The 25,373-nt window shown below is 41.2% G+C and overlaps 1 protein-coding gene across 1 annotated transcript in view; it reads left to right on the top strand.

The window, feature by feature from the left end:
* The first annotated feature begins 629 nt into the window (after nt 1-629).
* The window catches only part of LOC102224258 (RNA polymerase II elongation factor ELL2-like), a 31,549-nt gene continuing 6,805 nt past the window's right edge, over nt 630-25,373 (top strand). Inside the window, exons 1-7 of the mRNA XM_005808535.3 lie at nt 630-773; nt 1,350-1,397; nt 15,952-16,079; nt 18,154-18,317; nt 22,176-22,420; nt 24,550-24,674; nt 25,052-25,154. Coding sequence (XP_005808592.2) covers nt 636-773; nt 1,350-1,397; nt 15,952-16,079; nt 18,154-18,317; nt 22,176-22,420; nt 24,550-24,674; nt 25,052-25,154 — 951 coding nt within the window. The 5' untranslated portion in view covers nt 630-635. The remainder of the gene's footprint in view (nt 774-1,349; nt 1,398-15,951; nt 16,080-18,153; nt 18,318-22,175; nt 22,421-24,549; nt 24,675-25,051; nt 25,155-25,373) is intronic.

The raw sequence follows: 25,373 nt of genomic DNA, 5'->3' as shown, positions 1-25,373 counted from the left end.
CATAGAAATGGGCGATATATATATATATATATATATATATATACATACGTGTGTGTATATACACATATCTTCCTTCTCCCTAACTAGAAACAACCAGTCAGAGCCAGGAGACGGGTCTTGGCGTCCTCACTGCCCCCTTGCAACTGCTACAGCTTTCCCTGTTAGCAGGTCCTTTTATGAATGCTCAGGCTGGTTAGCATAGCCACTTCTGTAATGGTAGGTTGTTAGTACATTTAGCAGTGAGTACGTCGGCATGTATGAGGGACAGCGTTAAGACCCTCCTCCTGGCTCTGATTGGTTGTTTTTGACCAGGAGCGGTGCATTTCTTCAGGCAGCAATAGTGCCATAGTAGCTCTGGGAGGAGGAATCTTTTCACAGATTGTCTGTCTCATAACACACCGTCATAACATGGTGGCAGTTTTAACAAAGATGTAAAAATAAATAAATAAAGTGCTTATTAAAGTTACACACCGCAGCTTTAACGTCAGGTGTGGAAAGCTACACGTATTGTATGATAAACCGCCTTGCCATACACGTCCCTCAGTTTGACGGCGCCGGAGACGCCCCGCCCGCGCCGTGACGCTGAGCTGACAGAGGAAAGCTGCTCCAGCCCGAGGACAGGGGGAGAGCCAGCGATGGCTTCACTCAGGCAGGAGCACCGCTACGGGCTCTCCTGCGGAAAAACTACCAAAAACAGCTCCAACAGTACTCTGTACCACGTCAAGCTGACGGACACGGCCATTAGAGCGCTGGAAGCCTATCAAAACCTCAAGGTACGCCATTATTGTTCTTAATTACATTTTTTTTTTTTTGTTTTTGCCTCTTTAAGAAGGGGCATGTGTGAGTGTGCTTTTCTTTTCTCGCGTTTCAAAAAGTTTCCACTTTCTCATTTGTGATATTGCTCAGCTGCTGTGTAGATATTTTTTTTATTAAATTTGAATCTTTTGCCAGCATAAACGCTACAGAGTCTCTCCTGACAGTCCACAGCTGCTTGTTTCCCCCCTCCTGAACTAGTCTCACTGACACACGGGGGACGTGAGAGAGAACCCTGTGATTATCTTAAAAAAAAAAAAAAAAAAAAAAAAAAAAAAAAAGCTCAGTTGTTTCTTTAAAACTCCTATTAATGTCAGACGATCTCGGTGTAGAAACGCGGATTCTTATCTGATCTGAAAAGCAGGCTGCTTTGTCTCATAATTAGCTCCAACCTTTGAGAAGCATTATTGATTGTGTAACATCAACTTCCATTTAAACTGATTACAGCATGACTGTGTTTACTGTACAAACTCTAGAGAATTTACTTTGCACTAAAGCTGAGATTAATTGCCCCTTCCTTTTCCTCTTTCCTGCAGGGAGTTTTGCAAAATGAGACATCAATCTGTTTTAAAGGAAACCACGGGGTAAGTTTTTTTTATTTTGTTTTATTATTATTTCATTTTAATTTCTATGTCTTAGTTTCACGTGCATGCCGAAGAAACACTTTTAAAGCCTTTCTAATTGGGAGTGGTGTACCCTTCTGCAGCTTAGCTCATTTGCTTAAATGGATGAAACTGCATTACAGGACGAGTGGCAGAGTTTTTTTTTTTTTTTTTTAAAAAAGAGGCAACCATCTCTTCTTATGTAAGAAAAATAAATAAAATCCAGTCATTTCTTCTTCCGACGTGATCCGACGCCTCGCCGTGCCCCGACCGAGCTGCCACCCTCTGAGCGGAGGGAGGGCAGCTTATGCCGGCAGATAGGAGCCATGCGGGTTACTGGGTCAGGCCGATGACTGTGCAGGGGGATTTGTTGGGTCAGCAAGCGGTGCTGGGAACAGGGCGAAGCAGGGGAACACGGAGAGGAGCAAAGGCAATGTTGGAGCTGGAGTCAACCTGAGCAGTTGTTGCTGAGTCAGAGAAATCTGGTTAAATTATTCACACTTTTTAACATCTCGTCACAAACTCGAGCTTCAGCTTTTCTAACGCCGTCGACGGCGTTCAGCCCTCCCCTCATCCGCCCCTTCTCTGCAGTTTTGTCTCTGGTTTGCACATACGGTGATCGATTTCTTTTTGCCGATGTCTTTGACGAGGCTCAGTCAGGTGGGGCGGAGAGTGTCTGTGAGTATCAATGTGAAAGCCTTGCCTCGAATAGGTTTAAGTCTGGACTTTGACTAGGCCAATCTGACACCTGCTTATGATTTGATCTAAGCTAGCCGTGGCCAATCATCACACAAGAGTGATTTCATCGTGACAACGGTAAACTCTACCTGATGATGTTTTTCTCTTTTTTTTCCCACTGAAGGTTCCAAAATAATAAAACAACTTCTTTTTTTTGTCACGACGAGTTATGGGAATAGTTTGCCAAGTGAGATTGTAACATGTTCCAGTTCTAAAGTGTTTCCACGCTTCTTTGTTTGTTAGTAGCCTTATTGACGAAGGTTGCTTTTATAAATTGTCTGTTGGTTTGTAGTTTGGTTTTAAATAATTATTACAGTGTATCTTCACCAATTTGTGATCTGTTAAATCATACTTGATCACATCTATCTGTCCAGGGACTGCAGGTGGAAATTAGCGGGGTTTTTTTGGGGGGGGGGATTTCTTTGCTAAAACCTGGTATCATGCATCTCTCGTTTTTAAAAGGTTAATGAAATGTTTCACATTCTCAACGTAAGTAAATAGAGTATAAATTTCATGACAGCTGGAATAAACATTCATATCTTTAAGAATATGTTTAGGTGCGTTTACTTTGTGCTACTTAGCAGTAAGATTACACGTCTTCTTGTAACTGTTTTCCTGAAGTCGTCTCTAATAATCGGTAAGTTGTTCTTCATCACGGTTTGTCTTTGTTCGTTTGTATTTTTCTTTAGGAGCTTTGTAGGTGAGTGTATGGCTTTCCTTTAGCGGGATGCAGCCAGGGCCCTAGCAATATATTGCCAAGAAGGACTGCAATGAATTTAAAACCTTTTTTTTTTCAGTCATCACTTTTATTGCATAAATACCAGGAGATATTACGATAAACTTTCAAGATCATCTTTCCATGTTGCTACTGAAGAAAAGCATGATGCTGCCACCACATTTCACATTGGGGGTTGGTCTAGTCAGGTTGTTCTGCAGTGTTACGTTTTCAACCACATTTAGCTCTCCGTATGTAGGACAAGGATTTTTTTATTTATTTTTATTTTCGTTTGAGGAGAACAACTTTACCGACATATTTGCTATATCTCCTGTAAGGCCTGCAGTAAACTGCAAGCAGGACCTCCTTTAACTATATATGCTACTTGTTTCATCTGTAGTACAAAATCCTGATAAAACAAGTGATGTCTGAAGGACAAAATGTGGAAAAAGAAAAAGAGGCAACGTTCCCAAAGCACTCTGCGTCAGATTTGAGACATAATATCTCACCAGCCTGTCTTTGTCTCTTGGGATGTCGGCGCTGGATCTGCAGTAAACAGCCTGAACTGTGTGTGTTTTGACTTGAGCTGGGAGCAGCTGTGTCCTTGGGGAATAGTTACTTTTCAGTCGATGCTAATTGCTCGGGCTGCTTCGAAAGAGTTGCAGCCCCCCTGCCTGTCACGACAAAATGTTTTAAAACTCGAGTGGTGGCGAGTTTTAAAAGGGGCTCGGTCATCAGACCGGTTAAACCTGATGAGGTGTCTGAGTGGGAAAGTGTTACTTCTGGAAAGTTTCAGTCTTAAAACTAAATAGTCCCTGTTTTAAGTGAGGATATTAAACCTGCATTGCTGAAGGTGTTATGTAGGGTTTCCTGACAGTTCTGTGTCCAGGTGAAAAGGAAGTCAGCTTCTTCTTCTTTCTTGTTTTCTTTGGTCCTGAGGGAGTTGTGTCTCTGGAAGTCCCAGAGTTACAGAGCGCTGATATCAATATGTGTAGCGTTAAAGTCAGAATTATAAACTCCTCTGATGAAATCACACGAAACTCTAAATATTTCCAATTGATCAGGATATTTTAATGATACGTTGAATCGCAACAAGCTCGATAATTTCCAGTTGCATGATTTTGTTTTTTGTGTCGTCCTCTTTTCTCTTTTTCTACCAAAAACTGAATGCCAAAAGTCTTGTGCATTGGTCTCAACAATTGGAAGGGCAATTTTGTTTGCAGAGACCTCAGTGTCCGTTTTATTTGTCGTCTTTGTAAAGCTATTTGGTGCTAAATATTGGTTAGAAATTAAAGTTTATCGATCTTCAAGAGATTCTACCTGCATTAATTTTCCATTGCCGTTATATTACTTGAAAATGGTCTCAAAGCAACAATATTATCATTTTTATAGCAATAATCTCTGGGACAATTTATTGCCCAGCAAAGTTTGTTATGCTGACAGGCCTAATCCGGAACAAATCTGACCATTCAATGAGCTTTAAATCCACACCTGAGTGATTAGTCAACATTGAACCTCACATAAAGAACTCTGGTAATCAGAACCAGTGAACATTTGAACACTTTTTGGTAAGAGCCAAATTCAACACATACGCACAAGAAAAGAAATGAGTTTAGGCCTCAGACAGAGGTAGTAGATGCCTGTTGTGGTGCTACAGTACACTGCCATTTAAAGCTATTTCATGGTGACTACAGCAGCTGTACGGTAAATTATTGTAAGGCCCCAGGAGACAAGTTCTGTTGGAAACAAATTTGAGTGTGGCCTTATAAACTTTGGAGAGAAAAATAATCAGAGATGTCAACAACGATCCACAGGTCTCCGTCAAGGTGACTGTTGCTGAGCTTCTTCATCATGGAGGACTTAGAGTGGTAAAGGTCAAAGTTTACGCCTGAACGATTTGCCATGGGAGAGTGGGCTGGTATATACTTCAAGAGAAAGGTGCCAACCTAGTGAAGAACTACAAAGAGAGGCAGTCGTAAAAGTTTTCTGTGATTTCGTCAGCTAAAGAATTAAAGCTGGAAGCTAATAATTCTAGCTTTAATTTCACTGGGATTTTATGTGACGGATCATCAAAAAGTTCCTCCCAACTGATATGTGGTTTTCAGACATTTCTGCAAAACCAAGTCTGAACATATTGGTTAGTATTCTCATTGTTTCTGAAGTTACACAAAGATCTCAAAACATTCAGTGTTGAGTGGAATCTTTTATGTTTTTTGTTGTTGTTGTTGTTTTTTTTAGAGGATTGGAGCAAATTTCACACCCCTCCCAGTATGTAGCACAGAGGCCTAAGGTTAATATCCAAATGAATGTTTAGAGGTAATTACAGGAGCTGTAGTGCTCTTGATTACAGACTGAGGCATCATGACTTGTGTTTGCATTAGCTTTCGCTGTCTGCTCGGCTCAGACATCGACGAGTGTTTGTGTCTGGAGCAGAGGCACTTCATCGGTACCATGAGGAGGAACGCTGCTGCGAACTCTGCCCTTACATCTTAACTCCCTGGTTTGACTCTCACCTTCTGTGTGTATAATTATGTACCTTAAAGCTGTCTTCTCTGCGTGTGTGCAGATTGCTATGGTGAATAACGTGAAAACACCACGGTTTTGCCACATGGCTGCATTTAGGAGGCACAAGTCAAACAAGCTGATGTCCTCTGGGTAATTAGTAGGGCTGTCTGCTCCGGCTGCATGATAGACAACTGCTGTTTTAAAACAGTTACCTTAATAAGACTGATGAATATGTCCTGTTACGTATGAGGTTCCTCGTTTTCTGTAAAATGTCTCTGTAAAAATACATTTAAAAAAGCAACTGACCAAAACTTTTTAAAGGCTGATGATTAAAGGGGGGTAAATATTCAAAATCTCTTACTTTTACACGTCAGTTCAACAAGTAAATCTCTGGCCAACATCTTGAGGCCAAGTTCAGTCGTCATCAGGATCGTCTGCTGTGGTATGAACTCTTCTTCTGCTCCACATTAACAGAGATTGAGCAAACTATCCCCTTACAATCAGGTGGAAGGTAGGTTGCTCCTTGTCATCAAAAGGGAAGTGACATCACAGTTTATCAATAGCAAATAATTCAAAAACCAAAAGTGGGAAAATTTTGGAAAAATAATAATAAATAAAATCAATAAATAGAAACAAAAAGAATCTTTCTGGAAATGGACTTTAAATACTGGAATATCACATTGGGCGTTTATCGCAACGTTTCTAATTTACTGTCTTTTCATAAGATTTTGATTTTTCTGTCACAGTAAATTTCGTTTAATGATGTTTAAATACTCCTAAAAATGTCCACATTTGCTGGATTGTTGTTTTGTAGTTGTTGTTTTCCCCCACAGTCTGTTCAATAAAGATAAATAAAAATGCTTAAGTGCAGTAACCACGTGCATTTTGGTGATATAGCACTTTATGTGACTGGTGTCCTGAAGAAGCATTTTAAAAACTGGAATGTTATCCCAAGATCGGTACCAATTGCTGCCTCATTCAGTCACCGCCATAAAAGACAGAAGTGGTAAATAGTTCTTATCGTCACTTTTATTGGTACCACAAAATATCGTGATAAAACATCAGTGGGTATATTTAGCAACATTTCAAGCAACAAAATCAGAATCGGCAAGTCTGGCTTTTTAAAGATCGTTAGCTACGATTGGTGCACCCCTACCGCTTCATTTGGCATCTTTAAACCTCGGAAGCAGGACGGCAAAAACTTTTCACACGCCTCTGAAACCAGTTTCCCGAGCGTGTTTCGTCACTCATTTTTAAAATGTATGTATTGGCGCTGACCTGTGTGTAGACGGTTAGTTTTGCGGACAAACTGTTTGTTTGTCCTGGACGATGTGAAGACGTGAATTCTTCGTGTACCCCCTCCTTCGTCCCGCCGTGCTCCAGATAAAAGCAGCTCCTCCGTGTGTTCCTGTGGCGTTGAAATGGACGTTTTCGGCGCTTGGTCTACTGTTGGCGTACACTAGTTTTAAAGGAAGGGTTTGTTTCTGCCTGTGTGCCTTCACGCTGGCTGTGCTGCGACCCTGACAGTGCCCTCTGATTGTGTGCTGTCGCCTCTGATTTGAATAACAATGAGGAGGGGAATGCAGGCTATGCGGTGTCACCCTGCCTGGATCTCCCAAAATGAATCCAGTTTTTCATCCTAATGCGCTGCCGTCAGGCCCGATGCGTGGTGGCCTCGCCTCGGGGCTTGTTTGTGCCCAGAGCGATAGAAGAATCCCAACTGCGAGTCCAATCATCTGGAAGCTAATGCCAAGCATGCTCCAAATGCACTCAAAAGATTTGAAATTGATATTTTTTTGAATGTTTGACATCTTCACAGCTCCTTGCGATTTACATTCCTTGAATATTTTCACATTTCTAGTGATACAACCCAAAAACTACTTTATTTTTTGCTTTTTTAAAAGGATTCTACGTTAAAGACCAGCACAGAGTAGTGCACATTTTTGTAGTGGAAGCAAAATGATGCAGGGTTTCAAAAAAATCTAAAAAGTGTGGCATGCCAGATCTAGGACAAGCTGTTGTTAACATCAATTTTTAAGTCTTGGACCCAGATTCGTAGTTAGATAAAGGTCCTGACTTTGACTAGGCCATTTGTACACTTATAGTAAATGTGCTTGGATCTAAACCACTGCACTTTAGCTCTGGCTGTAAGTTTATTATCATGGTCCTGCTGGATGATGAAGCTCTGCTCTGGTTTAAAGTTTATTTAACTTTATCCATTTTCACAATCAAATCTGACCAGCTTTCCCACAGCATGATTCTGACGCTCTTAAGTGTTACTGTGGCGGCAGTGTGTTTGCACTTAGTTTTCCAACACAATTAGCTGTTGGCATGGTAGCCAGAAATTTCAATTTTGGTATCATCTCACCAGAACATCTTGTGACAAACGTCAAACATCTATCTGAGCGAAATTTGGTTTTACTAGACTTTTATTTATGGGTATCAGAAATAATGAGGCTAAATATACAGAGTGTCTGCAGGTTTCACCAACTCAGACTTTTAAAGACCTCAACACCATTATGAATGAAATTTAAGACTTGTATAACAACATAAATGTACAGAAGAACATTTTATAAAGAATTAGTCCAGTGATCTGGACTTCTACTGCACAGGATGTATCGTATGGGTTGGTAACAGCAGCTGTTTATCCATGATATTGATAGATGAAAAGAAAAAGCTAGCTAGCTTTTAGCAATAGCCTGTCGTACTTCAAGTAACAGAACAGAATGAAGATGTCTGCATTTGACCAAAGCAACAAATATTTGTCCAAATAACACATATTTAAGGCCAAATTACATTTATTAAAATTAATTAAAGAGAGATTAAGGTCTTAATTTTAGATACTTCCATTTAAAACTTTTTAAGGTTCCATGGACAACCTGATATGTGTACAAAAATGTCCTTCAACTTCAAAGCTATCCACTATTTATTTGTCTATTACATAAATCAATACAATACTTTCATACTTTAAAGTTGGTGATTTTTAATGTGACAAAATGTGAAAAAAAAAGTTAAACACTTTAGAAGGACACTGTAAAATATTTACCAATATATAGTCTTGGATTTCTACTTTTGTACAAAAATTACATGCAAATGTTATTTTTAGTCTGAAATACTGCTTTCTCTGTATTTCAGTAATCTTTTTATCATGCGTATTTCGCCCGGTGAAACCACTCCCAAAGATTTGCATAATTAGCATCGGCCAACAAGTGTCAAGTTGTTTTGGGATTATGACCGGGGGAGGAGGTTCTGGTGCCGCTTCGCAAACACCAGGAATGAAAATCTCTTTGCACTGACTGGATTACCTTTTTGGCTTTTTGAGACAAACCTGAGACGAACTTCCCCTCGACACGCTTGAAATATGTCCTCCTGGGTCTGATTAAACTGCGTGAGCATATCTGGGCTTGCTGAGGAATGAGTCCTGTATAATTGCCTCGTGTAAAAAGCTCACTGTATAACTTAATGAGACCCCAAACCTCTCCGTATCCCAACACGTGTGGCGTCCCATTCAAACATTGTTGGGCGCTCGTTTTTTTTCTTAGTTTGTTGTAGTTGACGGATCGACCCCACGGCAGTTGCCCCAGACATATGGGTTCCTTGTAGTGGGGGGGCGACACCCTCAGGGGGATTCTTGTGGCTCCCCAAACCCAACCCTTACTTACTTACCTGCCTGTCTGCCCCTTTCTCTGCCAGTTGTGCAGCTACCGACTGCAGCTCTGCAAAATTGCAAATGAAAAAGGAATGGAAGGTGATTACAGGCTGGGACTTGATTACATGCACTGTCTCCCACTCATGGCAGCCACATTAATCACCCCGATGTCGCCATGTGAAACTCGGCGAGGGAGAGAAGACTCTCTCCGCAGCTCCGAGCTTCAAGGGGCCGACAAAGAGGCTCGTAAAACACGTGGCTCGCCTTTAAACGTGAGCCCATTTCTCTCCACTGATCTCCGTCTCTCCTCCCTGCATCTAGAAACACAGATGCACATTGTGTTTGGCATCTCTGTCCTCCATTGTAGCCGTGTTGGTGGTGGTAGGGTGGGGTGGAGGGCACTTGTCTTTAATGGCATGTGTCAACTTGTGGTCCTGGGAACAATTCGCCTCTTTTGTTTGCAGTGAGATGATGAGAAGTGGCGTTTACTGAAGTGTGGTGAGGATGTGTGTGTGTGTCTTTCTGAGGCAGGGGTGAGGATGTTTGCTCATCGTCCGACTCGGCCTCTCCGCCTCCTTGTCTTTCTAACGAGTGACAGTAAGGCTGATTATGTCCTGCCGAGGGAAGCTGGAGCTGAGCCCTGCTTTGGCTGGCGTTGGATTAGCACACTCTCACTCACAGATTTTGCATTAGCTGTGGCCGGCCTGGAGTGACCCCATCTCCCCAGGATTCCCCCTCCATTGCCTCCATTGATGGGATGGTGGCGGCAGGTTTTGCACATCTTCCCTGACCTCCCCCGTCCGCCGCGAAAGGGGGCGGGGAGAGTGGTTCCCGTGGCATCCCACTCCAGAGCCGGAGAGGCGGGGACAGAAGACGGGCTGTTTTCAGAGGGCCATTACTCAGGGCTGCAGAGGATGTGGAAACAATGGCCTGCAGGAGATCTACACCCAAACCCTCGCATTCAACCAAAAAGCTCACAGGAAACCTGATCCCCCATGCACCGACGGCAGTTTCTCACAGGTTTATGCTTTGGTGAAGCCCTTCCACCTTCTGCATGTGGAGACGTTTCTGACGGTTAAGAGAGAACTGCAGGTCATCTGAGATTATGTCGCTATTGGGCACAGGCTGTCAGAAGATTCTCACAATATGAGAACCTTAGAAAGATCCCAACAAAAATGTGTAAAATTATTTCTTTTGTCTTAAACAGAAAGTTTGAACTAGACTTTTGACCTTAATAAAACAAAACATGAATGGAATCCACATGAATAATAAAATATGTTACTGGATGTATGGATTTCTATTTTAGGTTCTATTTTAGGTTTAGATTCACAAATGTGATTTGTATTTATAATAATAATACTGGTGTGGGGCTGCACAGTGGCACAGTTGGTAGCACTGTTGCCTTGCAACAAGAAGGTCCTGGGTTCGATTCCCGGCCCGGGGTCTTTCTGCACGGAGTTTGCATGTTCTCCCTGTGCATGCGTGGGTTCTCTCCGGGTACTCCGGCTTCCCACAGTAGAAAAACATGACTGTCAGGTAAATTGGTCTCCCTAAATTCTCCCTAGGTGTGAGTGTGCGTAGTTGTGTGTCCTGTCTTTCTCTGTGTTGCTTTATGACAGACTGGCGACCTTATGACAGACTGGCGACCTGTCCAGGGGGTTCACCCTGTCCAGGGTGAACCCCCTCTCGCCCGGAACATTAGCTGGAGATAGGCAGATGGATGAATGGATGGAAAACTGTTGTGTAATAGTAACAATAATAACAATAATAGTAATCATGATAGTTGTAATAATGAAAATAGATTAGTTGTAGTATTAGATACAAGTAAGTAAAGTAAATTATATAATTGTATGCTATTATAAAAAGTAGGGGTGTCCCAATCCGATATTGATATCGGAAATCAGTCTGATATCAGCCAAAAGAGATTATATCGGCCCGCATCTCAAATCTCCAATGAAAGAACATCTATAGATGTTCCAACATTTAGTCTGTTCCAGCATTTAGTCTGTTCCAGCATTTAGTCCACCCCAGTATTTCTATCCAGCAGTGCTTGCATCCCGCATACAGACCCTCTGGCAAATTTATTGTTGATTATTGTTCTTTGGTTTTGGAAATTTCACTTGATCGACTTTTCTAACATTCCACACTACTAAATAAGTAATAAAAATATGTATGATTTGTGCTGGTATTGTACCGGGCCAGTGCCATGTTGACCAGTACTCAGAGCTTTAATATCGATAACATATTGGAAGTGAGAGAGTTGTATCAGGACACCTCTAATAAATCCAGTGGGCCTCTGGTATTTATAGAAACTCCACTTTCTGCTGCACTTTATCTTGTATCTAATTATTATATCGGTAGTAAAGGTTGAAGATCAAAGGGAGGCTTTTTTTTGTTTTGAAACGCTTTTTGAAATCTTGCCATGCCTCGACGCCAAACGCCGGCTGTGATGTCGGCTAATTTGCATCCGGAGCTGGTAACTGTTATCCGATCACAAACCGTCACTCAGGACGTTGGCCTCTTAACTTGACCTGGAAGCAGATTGCCTGATGTTTAATCTGCCTCTCGTCCACTTACAACTGGTTCCTCTTTGCAATAACGTTGCACTTTGGCAAAGTCTTGAAGCCAATTTGACCTGCAACCAGGAAACCTCCGGATGTTGCATCGAAAATTTCAGACGATGTGAATTTGTAGCCTAGAATTAAATTGACCAAACCGTCAAATCAGATTACAACATGGGTAAAGGTTAGACGATTAAAGGGTTACATTCTTCTTTTTTTTTGCAGTTTTTATGGAAAACGGCAGAGTTTGGTGAACGATTTTTATAAGGTTTCTGTTTCTCAGACATGTTAAGGTTCTTCATGTTGGGCTTGAGACTTTTATTACCTGAGTAATAACTCACACTGTATCAGTTTAAAAGTGTGAAAACCACATTGATGAATGAATAGCAGAGCAGATGCATATTACACTATGGACAAAAACTTGTGGAATTTTACTTTCAAAAAGAAAAAGGCTCACTAGCAGAAGTTTGGTTTAGCATTTGAAACATAACGCTTGTCAGATTCTCCCTTCTCTTGCTTTGGAAATGTTCCCTTTGGCCTCCCGGTCCTTCATTAAGTTCCTTAAATAAATCCCAGCTATGGATTTCACCATTTCATTTTCTCAGTGCGCTGCTCATTTAAAGATTAGAAGTAACCCGCAGATTCTCTGAATATTTTTAACTCGAAAGGAATTCCGTAAATGTTTCATCGTTCATGGTGAGTTAAGTGCAGAAACTGCCAGGTTCTTCTTTTTCAGACCTCCTCTTTGGGTTATAGGGATTGGTGTGTGTGTGGGTGTGTGTGTGTGTGTGTGTGTGTGTGTGTGTGTGTGTGTGTGTGTGTGTGTGTGTGTGTGTGTGCGTGTGTGTGTGCGCCTTCTCGGGGAGCATGCTCCACTCTGGTGTGGGCCCCGGTTGCTGGGAACTGAGAGTGCTTGTTGTAGTTTCCACAGCAGGAGTGAAGAAATATGGCAGCGGAGGCCGTATGAGCAGTCGCCAGAAGATAAATGCCAGCCAGTGCTTCTTTGTGCGGTTCACGGCAGGACGCTTGGAGCTGCAGGGATCCTGGGACGGCGCACACAACAATCCAGTGAACGCAGAACATGAATTACTGAATGTTGCTGCAGGAACATCTTATAAGATTCAGGTTATTTACCTAGCAGCAGGTTTCTGTCCACAGGCAACGCAATGGACAGCACCTTACGCTGCTAACCAGCAGAATTCAGTGAAGTCAAATAACCTGCTTGGAAAGCTCAGTTTTTGAGTTATTGTACCTTTTAGATGGAATTACATCCTGATATCTTTTGTCACATTATGACTTTAACTTGTTTTGGTGTGGTATACCAACACAACGAAGTTCAAAACTGCAAAATTGTGAAAAGTAGTTTATAAAATAAATAATAAAGCACGATGTCGCTCAGAGCATAAAGCGTAGAATTAGACTGAATAGATCTGCCCTTAAGGGTCACCCATATTGTTACGATACCCGATCTAGATTTTTTTTTTTTAATATCAGGACCAATACACATATTAATATGCATCTACGCTTCTGACGTCCACACGCTTGAAACCCGAGCAAAGTAGGTCCTAGAAAAGGGGCTGCATGGGGCCACGTAGACATTGCTAGTGGAAAACCTTCATAATCACACGGAGCCATTTTGAAAGTCAACGTCTTATACAGGCTTTCGTATGCAAATGGCTTTTGGTTTTTGCTGCTTACCCAGCTGCACGCCGTACACCGACCACATTCAAACGTGATGAGCTCTCCCTGCATCTGAAGTCTAACCGGTCCACTCCAACATAAGACACACCTGACACCATAAAGTTTTAAACTCTTGTGGGAATCGGCCTGATTAACACATCTTCTGCAGATAAACACCGATACCGAACCGAGCTGGTAACCTTTTAGACTTTAAATGCACACGTCACTTGGAGGCTGTCCAGAGGCGAAGCCACTACATGATCACACGGACACTTTTTTTTTTTTAAGAAACTGAGAGCAACCTGAGCTGCCTGTAGCGCTGGAGCTCAGTTTGGATGAATTCCTGTGGTGACACCCTGCTTGTAAAGACACGTGCAGCGAGCTGATAAGAAAATAGGAGGCAACGTCCCTGTTGCTTCGCTGCAAACTTGTGACAAAATGTCAAAGGTGATCCACACATGCAGGCAACTTCTGCGTGTGTGGAGCTAAAACATGGGTTTCAACTTCTTTTTTTTTTTTCTTTTTCTTTACGGCTTTGCTTTATTGTCCTTTTCCAGACGGTGTTGTTTGTTGGCATAACTCCAGAGCTTATGCGCTGCGTTTACATTCAGAGGAATGGATATTTGCATGCTTTAAGACAGAGCGCAGAGGCAGCAGGCTCTGTTTTCAAATGTCCAGCATTAACAAGTTCACGCAGAGAATCATTTTTATTTTCAAATGTCGCCATTTATGACATGACGAGAAAACAAAAAGAATCGGCCCCCAAAACCTGCACAGAAACTATTCTGCCATCAGCAAGATTCTGACTGCCCTGCTGGAAAATGTATTGTGTCCAACATTCAATTTTATTTGTCACTATTAGAGGTAAGATGGAATAATTTTCTGTTTTCAGCGTTTTACCTGCTTTCCGCAATACGCCAATACCAACGGCATCTAAACAGATCCTCAGCATGACGCTTCCACCACCATGCTTGACAGATGGCGCAGGGTTTTTAGTCTAATATTGGTTTCATGTTGCTAGAAGTTTTCTTTAATGCGAAGCTGAGGATTTTAGTCGAACTACAAAGTGTTGACTTTAGAAACGGGGGCTTATTTTTAAGTCTGAACCTGTTGGTGTAAAACCGGCTTCGTTCTGGATCGATTCTGCCTCCATTGCTCTTGAACATTTTCACCAATTATCTTTCACGTGTGGAGGTGACGGCTTGTGTCAGACGGTTGAAGCTTGGACACACTTTGGTGTTCAAGCAGGACAGTGATCCCCAAAACTCCCCAAAATGAGTTTTAAAATGGAGAAAGCAGACCAACAGTGGTAAACAAATAAAATTGTGCGTGTGATCACCAAGTTCAAGTTATGAGCCTCTTTATTCAGCAGCTGTGTGTAAAGAACATTTCACAACATTTTCAATAAATAACTGAAGATATGCATGAGAATAATTTTAAGTAAATGATAAAAATAAATAAATAAATGAAAAACTAAGATGGTGCAATAAAATACCATTTAGGTAAAACAGATTTATCTAAATGGTAAATCTGTTCTCTAGAAAGCCAAAAAAAAAAAAATTTTTTTTGATATTATGATTTTCTGTTATGTGGCACATAACCAGCTGAGCATCTTGCATATTCATATTGTGTCCAGAGGAACATTTGATAGTGAAAACGTCAAAAGAGACTCTTGGCTCTGACATTAGCTGACAGTGATTCCTGTTTATTGTAGCCCTTGCTATAGTTTGTCTCCCGGATGTTATGAGATTCTTTAGCATAGCTTTTCTGAAATTTCCTTTTATTTTAATTTATTTTTGCAAATACCAAACCAGCATATATAAGCGTTCGTCTGGTCAGTGGCTGCAGATTTGCATGCTGCGTGGTGCATGTTCTGGTTGCTCCAGCCTGGACGGAGTTTGGCAGGAAACCTGAAGGATGCTTCAGCAGAGCATGCTGGATGGATCATGTTAGCCGTTTCTGTTTGAAATATTTGTGTAGATATTGGGGATCCTTTTTGCTCGAGGTTATCGCACTATAAAAAAAAAAATCTCGTGCCGTTCAATTCCTGTTGTAGACAGAAAACACAGCTTTCCCCCCCAGATGCTTCGGTTTTCATGTTAGTCTTTCTGCTGACACTGTGATGTTCTAGTACGTCTCCAGGGTGTGCCCGAAATCTCAACTGCAGTACCTTTGACGCCTGGGAAAGATCCCTAATATTTGAACTTTAAATCAACATCTTATGAATACTGTTTACCCAACTGAGACAAAGTAAGCCTCTGTATCCCTATGACCTGTTCAGCGCTTCACTGCTTTTGGATTTATTAAACAAACTGAACAGAGAAGACCAGAATAAGCCTCTGTTTCTTTTTCTTTTTTTTTTTTACATTAACTTTTCTCTTCTTGGACTATTCCAAGAGAGTATTTTTGCCTCAGGTCGTCCAAAAGCGAAAATAGGAAGAGATTTATGTTGATTGCAAAAACCTTGACTTGTTCAGCCCTGTGTTTCTTGGCTACGCCGTACTTGGCTGCAGAGACTGTGGAGATAATTGCTTTTTCTTGTGCAATATGTCAACAGTTTTGAAAGGCAGTAAAAGTCGCATTAATTCTTCATCGAGTTGATGAGTTCAAGGTATTGGCTGGTTCCGATGCTTGCACTTTTAGAGGAGTCTTTAATTTTTTCCTCCCCCCTCCCTGTTTTCCTCATAGTACTTCAAGATCCCAACTCCAACACCAGAGTCACCTTCTGCTCTGCGCATCTTCTCCTTCTACCTGTCCAGTGACAGCAAAGACCAGCCTCAAGCCAGCTTTGACTGCATCCATCAGTACATCTCGAGGTACGGAGGGAATCAGCTCCAGGCTACTTTCACCAGAAACCAGTTTGATATTGATTTCTGGTTTAATTTGAAACGTTTCAGGATATTGATTCAGATTTTGAGAGTGGTTTGTTTTTTCCACAAACAAAAACAACAACAAAAAAAAGCAAAAGATTATTTTAGAATATGTTGTAATTTTGCATCCAACAAAAAGTGGAGGAAATTCATGCATCAAAGTATTTTCCCCTCATATAATCCAACTTTCAATAAACTCCTGAAAAGTTTGGAGTTTTTTTAAAAGTTGGTCGATGTGTTTATGCACCAAATCCAGTGTGTGTTCATAGTTTTGATTCCTTTAACGGACAGAAATAAAATGGGATTTTTCTGTACCTTACCAGCCAAATCACAGATCAGAGCTAACCAAATCAAAGATGTCCACTTCTGATATCTGGCTATTTGATTGACGCAGCTCTGATTTTCATTTTTGTAAAATGCAAACCAGCATAAGCTACTCCCCACCCGCCCCATCACAAGGGATGCCAAATTCTCTGTATTTGTTCTGGAGAGAGCCTCTCATTACTCAAACCTGAGACTTTTTTTTTTTGTTTGTTTGTTTTTTTGTGGAGACGAGGCAGCTTATATCTCATGTGAAACTACAGGAAAAAAACTGAAACAAAAACTACAACCTGCTCTTTTTGCTTTTAGTTAAAAAGCAACAACTTTTCCCTACTGCTTCAAAGAAACAATATTTTAATTGTTTGGTATATTGTCAGTTTTCCTGTTCTGCTCATTTTAAAGTAGCTCTGAGAGTCATGTTAATGAAAGTGATGCTTTCCTCCAAAAAATGTTTTGGTGGAAAAAATTTAAGATCACATTCACATGTTTTCAATGAGAAGCTGGGATGTTCTCTGGCGAAAAACCGTACAAATGCAAGAAAAAAAAAATTACGGTTACCCCTAATAAACACATACATTTCTGATACTAAAACCTGGATGTTCTCTGACTTCGCAAAGTCGGATTTTGTAAGAAAAAAACCTCTTAAATTTATCAGTTAAACCTGACCTGGAAGATTTAGCTGTTGCACAGAAAAAGAACCAGAATGCACCTCAAAGTATCTAGATGCCTGTTCCCTAAATTTACCACCTCCATGTTGAAGGACTTTTTTTTTTTGTCACAAATGTCTGACTTTATAATCTCAGTAAACTTCTAAAGAAAAAATTCCTGCAAATGTTTGACTTTATGTCAGAAAGCATCTTTGTTTAATGTCGCAAACTTATGCCTTTAGCCACGAACATTTTTTATTTTGTCCTCGAAAATGTCCAATGTTTTGACATCAGAGAATAACAAAGTGTCTTTCTTTTCAAAATGTGAAATCAATCTGCAGCATATTGGCAGAAACATACTCCTCCATATCCAATGCTTTTCTTTTTTTCTTTTAATTGCAATGACCGCTGGTCGTACTCCGGTACTTTCTCTGGCTTATCAATTGAAAGGATTTTATCCTTTGGGAGTCGGTATGACGGGTAGCATGGTGGTTTTGAAACTGTGACTTTATGAAACCTTGTTACATGATCCATGCCTTGTGGGAACAGTTCCAACGCCAGCGCTTCAGTAGCTCGGAGTTGAGTTAGTTAAAGTCAACATCAACACACACACACAGGACACAGACAATCATGCGTGGACACACTCTCACCAAAGGGCAATTTGGAACTGTCAGTTAAGCTAACTAGCATGTTTTTCAGATAGAGGAAGCCAGAGTACCCAGAGAGAATCTAGGTTTCCATTGAGAGAACATCATGGTTCTTTTTAAGATGAAAATAAACTTTGTCAGTTCCACAGATCTTCCATTCGGTGCTCACTTGAACAGGTTCGCTGAACAAACTCTTTGCCTCTAAGTCGATCTCTGTTGTGCAAGTCGGAGCCAAAGTAATCCCTGCGGTTTTCCGTCGGCTCTGCACTGCCATGAGCAGGTCTAAATCCAGCCTCTGACATAACGTACAGCCTTACAGATCTGTCTGGGAAAAACTCTCGTATCAGGCTACACGAACAGGAGGAGAAATCCTGCTCATTTTTTATTTTTCTCCCCGCTCCACAGCGACGGCCGCGAGCAGCTGGAGGGCCAAGGCAGCATCCAGGACAAGATCACCGTGTGCGCCACCGACGACTCCTACCAGATGACCCGCGAGAGGATGTCTCAGATGGAGAAGGACAGCTGGAGCCGCTCGGCCATCGAGATCAAACCCGGAGCCACGCAGCCTAGTAAGATTAGACCGAAGGGTCGCATGTGACGGGAAAATGTTGTACATGAAAGCATTTCTCTGTGGAGTGGGCAGAAACCTCAAACACATTGGCTTTGTGTACAATGGTCTGTTATAAAATCAGAAATAGCAAACTAAGTAGCGCCAATAAAAATAATAAAAAAGTCTGTTGGAATATTTCTGTAAATTGAACAACAGCACTGCTTAGATCATTGCTCGAAGCTGAAAAACAGGCGTTTTTCCTCTTGCGATGAGTAATGAAACCAGATGTGCAGGCTGGCCCGTTGCTTATAAAAGTCGCGTCTGCAATATTCTTGTTGGATTCGGCTTTTCGGTCCAGTGGTTCAGAACCAGTTATTGTCATTGAGAGCAGGATATTATGTTAATGTTTGTGACTCAAACGTACATAGTAAAAAAAACAACAAACGCATACTCTGTCTCTGCTGTCTTTTTACTGATTTTCAATAAATCTTTGCAGCAAATTCTTTGTTAAACAGTTAAAAAGGAAGTAATGCAGTATCATGATTACCTGAAAGGGACTTATGGACGTGAAAGGTGACCTGTTATGCTTCTTTGGAGAGGTTAGGTTAAGTCTATGGGCTATGCAAACATGTTCATAAATTTTTTTTAATAAACAATGAGATTTTACTCTGCTCGGTTCTGCCTTTGTTGAGCTCCTTTCAGAACGAGCTGCTTTAGGGCCTCTGTCACTTTAAATCCAAATAAGCTGCTGCTGGCAACTCAACGTTTACACTCGAACGTAAAAATGACTGCAACTACACAACCACACTTCTTTGAAAAGCAGAAGTAGGGCCTCCTTAACAACCAACAAGATTTTTGGATAGAAAGTTAACAAGAAAACACTTGTCTTTTCCAGCAGCCATTGTACAGAGCATACAGTGGTGAAACAAGCTGGCCAAATGTGCTGGAGCTCATCTTGGGTTGCTAGGTGACGGTGCGGTGTGATTCAACAATCGAGAGGTTTTTGAAACGGCTCATTTTCCAGACACTGAAAACATGAACTTATTGCCAAAAAACTGCTGGGTGTTTTTTATTATTAGTTTTTTTTAAAGAGCTTGGAATATTTTTAGTACCAGTTGAGGACCAAACGGAACTATAAAACATCCAAAATGTGAACTTTGCATCATCGGTTCTCTTTAAATATAAGGCAAGTGAAGTATTTTCTATGCCGCATGATCAGAATCCAATTTTTGTGCACTTTGTTTTTTCTTTTTTCAATCGTGGAAGCCAAAGTCACCTTGCACCGCTTTAATCTTCAGAGAAAATAAACTGGACAGCTACAGTCTGTACTTCATTGTTTGTCTCTGCTCCAGCCCTTGCTGGAGTTATGCAATCATTTTCCTCTGCCCATTTCTGGACCCCGACGTCCAGGCCGGAGCTCCAGCTGATGTGGACCAATTTCAGACTCCGTAAATTGTGTAACGTGAGCTCTTCAGCTCGAGATGGGAAAGCAAGTTGGAGTGTATGGCCAATTTAAGTCGCTCTCTGAACACTGCTCTGACTCTCAAAGCATTTTCCACCTGCAGAAACGCATCAAACATTCCAAATCTACATCTGACTCGCATTTAGTCACAGAGTTAATTTGCAATACTTCAGTACCCCTTCAATGTCCGCACATTTGGTCATGACACAACCACAAATTTAGTCTGACTGAACGACACAAAGCAGAGGTGGAAGGAAAATTGCTTTGAGGATAGAATAAAAAGAAGAAAAATGCACCCCTCTTTACCCTGATACACCTAAATGCAACGCAGTGCAGCCGATTGCCTTTGGTTCTTTTGTATACAAAGTAGGAGTGCACCAATAAATCGGGTGCTTTACCGCTATGTGACTTTCCAGATAAAAAAATCAAATCAGTATCACCTAAAATCGGAATTGGCAGGTCAAGAGTTTTAAATATCGGTGAGTGACCAGAAGTTTGCGCCTCAGTGGAAATGCAGTTGTTTTCTGAAGGTTTTGGAGGTTTACCGGACAACAGGTCAGGTAGAACGTTGTGGAGAAGCTCAAAGCGGGGTTAGGTTTTCAATAGGGCTGAAGCGATTAATCATGATGACTCGATTATAGAAATAACTTTCAACTAATTTAGTCATTGATTAACTGGAACATACAGACTCAAATAAAAGGCAGTCTACTGAAACAACACAGTCAGAGCAACGATTAAACCAGAACTGTACAAAAATATACATATTTTGCATTTCCAATGCAAAAACTTACATGGTTAAATCTAAAATTCTGTAGAATGTGGCAATATTTTTATCCAATTAGTCGACCATTCGTCAGAATAATCGATAGAATAATCGATTACTAAAATTGTTAGTTGCAGCCCTACTCAATAATATCCCAAACTGACTCACTAGCTTGGCAAGGAGAGCGTTACTCAGAGCAGCAGCTATGGAGGAGCTGCAGAGATCCACGGCCTAGAAAATCTGCCGTTAATAGGGGAGACACTGAAAAAAAGTTCTATAAAGTGAATATAAAGGTAGGAAGTTTAGATGTAAAACGTTTCTGTTTGATCAGATTCCGTCCGTGCGGTGGCTACAAGTCCTAGTGCTGTTACTTATACAGGTCAAATCATGTATTAACCTTCACCTCATCGTTAGCTGCTCATATTTACATGAAACCCATACCAGCAGATGACGCATAAAGCAGAAAGGTTCAGGATGATAACATGGTAATATAGCCTTAGGCGGACACACTTCAGTGGTTGAACAGAAACCTCTCTTTTCCTGAACTTTCCTCCCCGCTCCGACCTTTAAAGCTCAGATTAACCTGCAGCAGGATTAGCACAGAGAGAAGACGGCTTTCATGGCTCAAACGTGCCCGGTCTGCCTGGAAAAAAAAAAAGTACGCACAAATCAATTATATACAGAGTCTCCATGCATCCTTAAAATGTCTTAGTTGATGGATCTAAAATTTAGCACATAAAATGTCTTAAAATTATTTTAAAGGGTAAATTGACTTAAATGCAGGTCTTTGGTGTGGCGGGACTATTTAATCTTGCATATTCTCATATAGATGGGATTCTGCCAGGCAAAAACTTGAGCAGCACACAGATGTTTTCCTTGCGCCTCACTCAAGGCAATAGAGGCTATGAGTAATTAGCTGCTAACAGCTAGCTCGCTTTTTTTGCATCTATCGTGATGCAAAGTTGTCGCCCGTTGCCCGGACGACGTTCGTCTTTCCCATTGGCTCACTCCTACTGCCAACCCATAAGATGCTACATTCATTTTGTGCGAAAACGCTTGGCACTACGGAGGTAAACACTGTAGAGTCATATTTTCACCTTCCTAAAATAATGGCCTAACTTATTTGATGTCAAAAGTGACTGTCAAAAAAATAAATGAATAAATTACCACCTCTTTTTGCCAAATGATTATACAAACAAAATAAAAAAATCACTTTTGGCCAAAAAAAAAAAAAAGATTTAGGCCATTAATTTAGGAAGGTGACAATGTGACTCTCTACAGTCTTAACCTCTGCAGTGCCAAGTTTGTGAGAAACACAAAGCTGCTGCCGAGAGCGCAAACAGACCCCAGAAATGTCATCGTTTTTGCTACGCTTGATTGTAATGCAGCATCGTTCCCAAAACATTCCCAAGATTTATGGTTTGGGGGGTTTTTTTGGTATTAAACTTAATTAATTGAAAAGGGTCTTTAAAAGTCTTAAATTTGACTTGCCGAAACCTGCAGAGGGAAAGTGTTTGCTGTACTCATTTAATTATCTTCTAATGCACAATTAAAAACAATGAAAACAACAGTTCTCCAAGAATCCAATGTGGCGAAATCTGAACGGCCTCAAATTGACCAAACTTCTTCCTGCAATTTCGGCTCATTCCCAGATAAAAGCGTCAAATACCAAAAGAGATCCGCTCCCCTGTCTGCTCCTGAAAGTAGCGTCTTCAAGCAGCCGTCCACCAACCGGAGGAGCTGCGGCATGCCGACCCCCACCCCGAAGCCCCTGAGGGAACGCATCATCCACCTGCTGGCCCTCAAACCTTACAGGAAACCAGAGCTTCTCCTGTGGCTGGAGAGAGAGCGAGCCTCAACAAAGGACAAGGCCGAGCTGGGAGCCGTGCTCGACGAGGTGAGAACCGCAAACTCCCACCACTGCAAACGTAAACGGTTCACACAGTTTGTAGTCGACAGCTTTACAGCATATCGATACCCCTTGCAGTTTGTGCTCACATTTTGTCACGTTGTAAACTAAAAAAATCAATTTATTTCACTGTTTTTCTTGTGATACACCAACACAAAGTGGCGCATAGCAGTGCTTGTACATTTGTATTCTGAGTTAACGATACGCTCAACAGCAAATAAATCTGCAAATAAAGTCTGCCTCTTCCAGATTCCGTCATCTACTAACTGTTTTTTTCACACAGTCACCTTTCAAGTTTTCTCACCAATTTTCATGTGAACTTTGACTGGACCATTCAACACACACACACACACACATGCTTTAATCTAAGGCATCCCATGGTAGGTCTAGTTTAACCTCTAGTTGTTTATTTGGGCTCCAATGTTTTTTCTAAGTGGACTTTAAAACACGAAACACTGCAGGAGGATTTATATCAAGGATCCTGTATTTTCTATAAATACTCTAAATGTGTGAGCTGCTTCATGTTGGTGGTGTTTTGTATGTTTGTGGGGGAATAATGTATGTGTGTGTAAACAGCTGATTTATTAGTTGCAGCCCTCCAGCCTGCATGTAATCCAGAAGGCTGAGTTGTAAAAGTAAAATTACACTTCGGTTTTACCTGCTCCTTCCATAGTGGTTTTAAATATTAGTACAGTCGCTCTTGAGTTTTATGTACTTTTTCCCTGCGCCACCTCTTAGCAGCATTCATTTCAAGCCATTAGTGACCCAGTCCACGCTTTCCATTCAAAACACCAAACCAAAAACCTTTATGGGGACTAAAATATGTATAACAACTAAAAACTATAAACAAGCATCAAGTCTAGCAGACCAGTTTGGATTTTTTTTTAGGGTTCATCCAGCTGTTTTTGATTCATGCGTGTGTTATTTTCTTTTTTGTTGTTGTTTTTTGTTTTTTACTGATCACATTGGTGTCCGTCTTCTGTCGTCCCTCAGCCTGTCGATGCGTGTGCTTAGGCGAGTTGTGTAGGTGGTTGTTTCTAATCAGAGCAGTGCTATAATTGCCTCTTCAGAGATCCTGCCTGCTGTTGGGCGGGCCGCCGTGTCAGCAGGCATCACAAAGACGGATGTCCTCAGAGAAAGGCAGTCAAATAGGAGGCTATCGCTGACAAAGAAACTGTTGGTGTCTCAGGGCGGCAACAGCAGCAGGGGGACAGTTTAGCTTCTCAACATGGCAGTTTTCCATCTGGTTCTGACTGTGGATCATTTTAATGAGGAAAAAATGATCAAAAATTCATGATTTTTATTGATGATGGATAGCGCTGAAACGTTTAATCGTGACGAATCAATTATCAAAATAATTGTCCACTAATTCAGAAATCAATTTATCACTAATTGGTGTACACGGACCCAAAACGGCCTATTTGCTGAAAAAAAAAAAAAAATCAGAACTATTAAGTTATTAAGCCCAAACTGCACAGATTATATATACATTTTGAATTTAAGATGAAAAAAATTTGTCGACTGTCGATGCATTTTAGCCAAAACACCTCAGGTTGTATAGTTTTATCTTCACCTGAATCAAATTCACTAAAGAAATGCTTTGTTAATGTTCATTTTCTTATGTAAAGAAGGGAGTTATATTATTATTTGAATCTTATAATGTACTGTAATATGAAATGGTCTTATGTGATTAAATGAAAAATGAGTTGAATGTGCCAATTGATTGTCAGAATAATCAATAACTAAAATAATCAGCCTAATGGCAGCCTTCATAATGTATTGAGTGTTTTATAAATAGTCAACAAGTAAACGTTTGTCAACCCCAAACCAAATTTAGATTTTTCCATTTGTAGCCAGAAGCAAAACGCATAACAACACCCTAGGGTGGCCTGTTTTTTCATTTTCTGAATAAAAGATTCACGAGGCTAAAGAATTTCCCTCATAAATTGTTCTTATCTCGCATAACTTGGCACAGATTTTGTTTATTTTTCGACGACGTTCCCTCGCGTCGTCCGTGTGCTTGAGCGCGCTCCAATATTCTCCAATCCTGACGCAAGACGTCGGGTCATCTTCCACGTTGCTCCGCTGACGGCCAGAGTTTTCCCCCCGTGTTTTAGGTGGCCAGAGTGAATCCCAAAGACAGCAGCTACCTGCTGAAGGACGACTTCTACAAGCACGTGCAGAGGGACTGGCCGGGCTACAGCGAGGAGGAGAAGCAGCTCATCAGCAGGCTGCTGTCCAGGTGAGTTAGAGGCCCGGCTCCAACGACACGACAAAACCCAAAATGAATGGAGTCACTAAAACTATAACAAAACAAATGCATATGTTGGAAATATCTTCAGTATCTGCTAATCATTCTGCTGTGAGAGCACATATATCTTGCTAAACAGATGCTATCTTTGTTACTGCCAGGGACTGACTTTATTTACAGCTCAGACATGGAGACTTTTCCGCGTGCTTTGAGCTTCAGACAGGTGCTAGCCCCCCTCCTACTGTCGGTCTCGATCATTTCTTTATGGAGGGTGATAAATTTGCGAGTTTGGTTCGACATTTTCCGAATTCCACAGACGGCGTGTTTTTATGGCTTTATATGTTCTGTTCTCTTTGTGTGCTTAACAGGAAACTTCAGCCCCACATCAGCAATAAATCACGCAACGTTCAAGCACACTTGTCAATGCCTGCGACCCCTGAGGACCCAAGCGCAGCGAAAAACCCAGCTGTGGTAAATGGATGTTTTCTTGTCACTAATCTTTATGTTAGCAGGATTCGACAGTGGAAGTTTAATTTAAAAATGTTGATGTAAAAAATCAGCCAACCGTTATAGTGGCCTGTTGGAGTACTGCTGCGTTGCATTTGCTTGCCAAGTATTCAGCTCAGACCTTAGTTTAGTTTATTTTGCCCACCATATATTTACTTTGCTGACAAAAAATGTAGCTTACTA

This window comes from Xiphophorus maculatus, chromosome 4, assembly GCF_002775205.1.
Source record: "Xiphophorus maculatus strain JP 163 A chromosome 4, X_maculatus-5.0-male, whole genome shotgun sequence".
Classification (NCBI taxonomy): Eukaryota; Metazoa; Chordata; class Actinopteri; order Cyprinodontiformes; family Poeciliidae; genus Xiphophorus; species Xiphophorus maculatus.
This window is presented reverse-complemented; position numbering and strand designations above follow the sequence as displayed.